General features: G+C 42.1%; 1 protein-coding gene across 1 annotated transcript in view; it reads left to right on the forward strand.

Annotated features, from left to right (window-relative positions):
- The window catches only part of LOC118403486 (sushi domain-containing protein 2-like), a 17,892-nt gene extending 15,347 nt beyond the window's left edge, over positions 1–2,545 (forward strand). The window contains exons 18-20 of the mRNA XM_035802208.1: positions 473–652; positions 1,078–1,240; positions 2,335–2,545. Of these exons, the coding sequence (XP_035658101.1) occupies positions 473–652; positions 1,078–1,240; positions 2,335–2,545 (554 nt within the window). The remainder of the gene's footprint in view (positions 1–472; positions 653–1,077; positions 1,241–2,334) is intronic.
- Positions 2,546–6,553: the final 4,008 nt, after the last annotated feature.

The raw sequence follows: 6,553 nt of genomic DNA on the forward strand, positions 1-6,553 counted from the left end.
TGTTACTGCAGTTCTTTGTAACCTATTATTGTATATACTTTCTCTCAATTCCTTCAACAAAACACTGGAGCATATCTTCTGAATACTGAATATATATACACAAGCCCTGGTGGAGAAGTACACGTTATACTAAATGTGACAGTCAAAAAGCAGCTATTTGAATTTGAGTTAGCAACTGGATATGATTTTGGAAACGGCCAGATGTTTCAGATGGTATGCGCCATCTTTCGTCAGTGTCACTGACGAAAGATGGCGGATACCATGATCTGAGATCTCTAATCTTCATCTACGTAAATGCGGCAGTGTTTGTCGTCGTCAATGAGGCTGAGGGTATTGACTTCATTGGTGTCTACTGCTTTTAATACAAATTACGTAATGTGTTACCAATGATGTGATTTTGGCCATTGGTGTTAGCGACTGGGAAACCGGGTCTCCAAATGACGGTTTATGTTTCCTTTTTTACTTCTTTCAGAGTTGATCACCTGTGGTCCACTAGACCCCCCTGATGTTCCTGGAAACCTGGTCATCTCTAACTACTACTTTATTGGTTCTGTTGCCACCTTTGATTGCGAGGTGGGACTGTTGACTACTCCCTGGGAACGTGTCTGCCAACCCGATACAAGCTGGAGCGAAGCCCCTCCCCCTGCCTGCGGTGAGCGTTAAAAGATTACTCTACTCCAATTTTATCTAAGATAACTCTTATTTCCTTCAATAACTGCATCATCAAGCGTTTGCTGAAATCAAAATCAACTCAGACAGAAGTCTTTTTTCCGCAACACCTATGGTTTCCTGTGCAGCTAGTTTTATGTATGTATGTATGTATATCCATAGTACGCCTGTTTTCTTTTATAATGTGTGATTTTTAACTGTTTTACATGAATGAATGAATGAATGAATGAATGACTGAATGAATGAATCAAGCAATCAATGAATGTAAAGATCATAACTCCAAGTATCAAGGTGCTGCGGCGTAATATATTGACTCAAAATCTACATTTGGTACAAAAACATTTTCATGGTCAATGTCATACATATTCGCATACTGGGGTCTAACGATTTATAACGTTTCGTTCATAGAATGTACCAGGCCATACCTGGTCAGGCATGGCATGTGCATCCGAGTTGTGCCACGACCACGGAGCTATGCATCAGCAGTGGCATTCTGCCAGAACGACCAAGGAGAGCTGCTGTCCATCCGGGACCCTGCAGTGATGGAGGATTTGAAGAGACGTCTGCTGCGGTAAGTTGAACACCACTTTGAAATATTCAGCGACTTTTGTTTACAGTTTATATTGGGATCCACAATGGATGCAGATGCCCATAGCACATGCCACACGACTTTCCTCACTCCACTCAGGGGAACCTGACTAGGGTCGAGGATGTAAAAGAAACGACTACGTTTACCTTCTGTCTGTACTGTGTATGTGGCACTATTAATGAAAGTTGCTAGCTTGAGTGCAGTGCCACAATGTCCTCGTTTGTGCAAAAGCAAAAAAAGGCAGCGGCCAACCGGTGTAAAATGCAAATTCTCTAAAGATTCCATTTTTTTTAGAATCAGCGCATACTGTATTGAAACGCGCTGTAAAGAACAATAGTCACGGAGCCATTCGTACTGGAATAGGCTATAAAGCTACACATGCATTCCAGCTCAGTGACTTATCAATGGTTCATAGCTACCAAGTCTCCTGGCATTTTACGAAGGGTGGCGATGGACACGAGTCTTGAAAGCTTGGAGGTCTTTTTCATCGCGCTGTCTCTAGCTGCCTCTTTCACTGCTGTCTCTAGCTGCCTCTTTTACTGCTGTCTCTAGCTGCCTCTTTCACTGCTGTCTCTAGCTTCCTCTTTCACTGCTGTCTCTAGCTGCCTCTTTAACTGCTGTCTCTAGCTTCCTCTTTCACTGCTGTCTCTAGCTGCCTCTTTCACTGCTGTCTCTAGCTGCCTCTTTCACTGCTGTCTCTAGCTGCCTCTTTAACTGCTGTCTCTAGCTGCCTCTTTCACTGCTGTCTCTAGCTTCCTCTTTCACTGCTGTCTCTAGCTTCCTCTTTCACTGCTGTCTCTAGCTGCCTCTTTCACTGCTGTCTCTAGCTGCCTCTTTAACTGCTGTCTCTAGCTGCCTCTTTCACTGCTGTCTCTAGCTGCCTCTTTCACTGCTGTCTCTAGCTTCCTCTTTCACTGCTGTCTCTAGCTTCCTCTTTCACTGCTGTCTCTAGCTGCCTCTTTCACTGCTGTCTCTAGCTGCCTCTTTCACTGCTGTCTCTAGCTGCCTCTTTCACGCTGTCCTTGAACCCGTTATGGATGTATGTTGCTGATAATATGTTAATATGTCGTCTACAGCCGTGGGCGACGCAGCCGTGGCGTGTGGATTGGTCTGACGGACTCAGCAACAGAGGGGACCTGGACCTGGGAGGATGGTGTCGCCTACGAAGATGATGAGATCCCAGGCAACTCCGACGGTGCAGACTGTGCATACATGGCTAAGAGGGCCGGTTTTGAACTGCGCGTTCAGCCATGTGAAGAGAGGAAAGCATTTATCTGCAAACGTTGATATTCTATTGGATTTTCCAAAAAAATAAAGGAAGCAAATTTTAAACAAACTCCTTATATAAAGCTAGAAAGGCAACATTTGCAGGCAGATACATAACGTTTACCTTCAAATAGAGTAACCTAACTAACTACTTTTCTGTTCCATTTCCTAGCCCAGAGTGTTCCTATCCCTTCAAGCAATTCTGATTTGATTTACTTGACTTGTGTCGGGTACCACTCTTCCTCTGCCACACGAACTACCGTGGTCGCCCAGACGTTTCTGTCCTACAAGACTTTCCCCATCTTTCCAGCCTCCAACCCAGTATCTTTATTCAGCACGTCGAAGTAGATGAGGGTCGGTCTTCCCGACATCCTTCTCTCATGTAGCGGGATGCTACAGCGCTTGCGTTCTTCCGTTGCCTATATATTCACATCCCCGTTTCTGCAAATTCTGTTCTTTTTATATTTTCTTGTCTCATTGCTACTACTTTCTCCTTACTGACCTTACTCGAGCAACACGAATGCCTTTCTTTGCTTAATTGACATTCATTCATATCATATTATCCATATAACCCATCATATCATTCATATTACCAACCATTTCATAATTTCTCACTGCTACCCCTTTCTGCTCACTGACCTTCCTCGAGCGACGTTTACGCCAAGGGCATGCCTTTCTCCCCTTAATTCACACTTATTCCTATCATATCATCCATATATATCATATAATCCATATATACCCATCATGTCATTCATATTACCAACCATTTTTTTCATTTCTTACTGCTACCCCTTTCTTCTCACTGACCTTCCTCGCGCAACGCCAATGCCTTTCTCCCCTTGATTCACATTTATTCATATCGTATTATCCATATACCCATAATGTTGTTAGCATTACCAACCATTTCATAATTTCTCACTGCTACCCCACACTTCTCATTGACCTTCCTCGAGTGACGTTAACGCCAACGCCTTTCTCCCCTTAATTCACATTTATTCCTATCATATTACCCATATATATCATATCATTCATATTACCAACCATTTTATCATTTCTTACTGCTAGCCCTCTTTGCTCACTGGCCTTCTTCATGCAACGCCAATGCCTTTCTCCCCTTAAATCTATTTATATCATATTATCCGATATAACCATCATATTACCAACCATTTTTCATTACTACCGACTTCTGTTGACTGACCTTGTTTCCGAAGCTAATATGTTTTCTCCCCTTCATGATCATCCACATCATACCATTTGTATATCCATAATATCATACGTATTGCCAACCAAGCTTCATTTCTAACGTTGGTTGCAAACACCAGCCTGATCGTTGTTTTCTATATGGAGACTAGGGTTGTCCTGAGGTATATATGTAGGGTTGCTAAGTGTAGTCCACAGTATAACTTTGATAATATTCATTATCAGATAGCACTTTGGTTATGGTGAACCACCTGAACAAATTTTGATCTTGAATCCCTATTTGAAGCTTTCAATTCATCTTTGTTTTGTTTACCTTTATTTCACCTTGTTACAAGAAGAAGAACACTGAACTCTTTAAGAACTGAAGTAGAAAATTGTCTGCTTTGCTACTGCTTAAGAAACAGTTTCTCAAGAAAAATACCGCTTTCAATTAGCATACATTGCCTATGAAAGCTGATCGAAACCTGTAGCACAGGGCTAGATGTGATTTCTGGACTTTTAGCAGTATATTTCAGTGTTCCTTTCCCCGCACTTTGTAGTGTGTCGATTAGGGTACCTACTTTGCTCTGATTTCTTTCAAGACGATGGTTCCACACGTGCCTAGACAAAGTTAGTATTACTTAAATTTTGGTCAGTATGCAATGCCAAATTCTTCTTATCGGACTCCCTTTCCTAGCCCTTATATATAGCATTCTTCGTTTGCCTATTTATAACCCCAATACCCTGTGCGGTTTCATTCCTCACTGCTACTGATTTGTGTTGACTGGAATTCTTCACGGAGGCAAACCATAATTATTCATATCATATTGTTCATATAACCACGATATCATTCATATAACTGATGGACAAATTGCTTAGTCAAAGGGCAAATGGTGCACAAGCAGGACTTTTGGAATATGGCTCAGGACAATGCCAAGTATCGCACTGTAATAACTGGCATTGCGATAACAAGATGAAGCTTTCAGTTAAAAGACCATTCAGTTAAAAGACCACGCAAATCTCGCAAAAACTACAACTCTCGCGAGAACTAGGTCACTCCGTGATCAAGATGTAATGATAGCTATCGAAAATTTGGAGGTACGTGTGTTCACCTTTAAAGGTACGTCACTGTTAGAAGAAAAACTCCTGTGCTCATACGTGACTAATGAATCTTCTCAATGACAATTGATATTGAATATCTAACTTCATTTTTAGAATTGATCCCCCATCTACTCACTAAATGCATCTAGATAACCGGTAAACCAATTTCAGATAAGTTGATTCAAAGCTCTTATTTGTTGAGGCTTATACTGTTTGAGGCTGAAAACCCTAAGTATGTTTGGATACTAGGATTGTCCTGAGCTATGTTGGGATGCTATGAGTAGTCGCCATTATCATTTTAACTTGATTATGGTATCATAAGTTAGCACCTTGACATGCCTGTGACCAAGAGCAAACTTTTAACTTCTTTGCGTGGGGACTCCCTTCGAACGACAACAGCAGAAGCTTTTTAAGAGTCATTATACATGTTGCAACTTTCTACCTTTTTCGATAATACTGAGACATTGTGACGGATTATGAAACAATGTATCTCTCTCAAACGAAATAATGCTTTCGTCGTAAGTAAGTATACCTCTGGCGATATTGATCCAAAAATATCATAGGAGAGATGTCATTTTTGAGGAGACGCTGTAGACTTACTTTCATTAGTATGTATACCTTAATCTGTGTTCCTTGCTAAGATTAATGTACCGACCAGGTGTTTTGGTCCCAACTGTTTGTACCTTTCACAATGGATTCGACAGTTGTATTTTGAACACCTTTTCAGTTACAAGAGTTATCTGTCCTTTTTGTCTTATTCCTCTAGTGGTGTTTTGGTCACAGGTAAATGTCCCTTTCCATGATAATATGCGGATGGCAAACATACGATTTATGTATTAGGAGATTCACGATTCTAAGTACGCATGCGTATAACTAACTTGTAAACAGTTCTTGTGTCGATCAGCATAACAATGTACAGAGGTTTATGTTCCAGGGGCCTTCGACTTTGACACCTTACCTACAATGTACTTCGTTGCATAAAATATTATTTAGAATGGTGAACCTCCTTATTTGAATGAAAACAACTTGATATCAGAAAATGGAGATACTAAAGAACCTTTCAGCTAGAAGCATGTATCCCAGCATCTGAGACAGTTGACATGTTTTATTTTCGTTCTGTTACGAAAATAAAGGTGGGATAAAAGGTTTGTGGCAAGTTTCGTCATTGCGATTGTAGCTCTAGGAAGAGATCTATATACTGATGAACCGGCCGCGGTGGGATCATAGTACCAGCCAAAGCCGTGGAGTCCGTCTCGACTTAACGGTTCCATTCCAGGAGGGCCAAACTTTCGGCCTTGTGCTTCGCCCGTCCCAATACCAATCCACATTTAAACACACACATGGGCACGCACACGAACACACACACAACACACACACACACACACACACACACACACACACACACACACACACACACACACACACACACACACACACACACACACACAGATGTTCGTCTATTACCGAGACCAAAGTACAAGAACAACCAGGCAAAGCACAAGCAATCAACTTTCTGTACCAAACCTCCAGCGAGAAACCTTCAGAAGAGCCATCGCCTACTGTGGACCCACCTTCTGGAACAGTCTACCACCGGACATACGCACAGCCCCAACGCTGCCTTCTTTTTAGCCTCCATAGCAGGCTCTCTATGGGCTTTTTTGGCACGTTTGCGGGGCATCTCTTTTTGTGCGGGGGTCGTGATTTGCCGCGCTCGCTCTCCCCGCGCACTGTGCGTCGGTGTGTTCTGCA

This window comes from Branchiostoma floridae, chromosome 16 (genome assembly GCF_000003815.2).
Source record: "Branchiostoma floridae strain S238N-H82 chromosome 16, Bfl_VNyyK, whole genome shotgun sequence".
NCBI lineage: Eukaryota > Metazoa > Chordata > Leptocardii > Amphioxiformes > Branchiostomatidae > Branchiostoma > Branchiostoma floridae.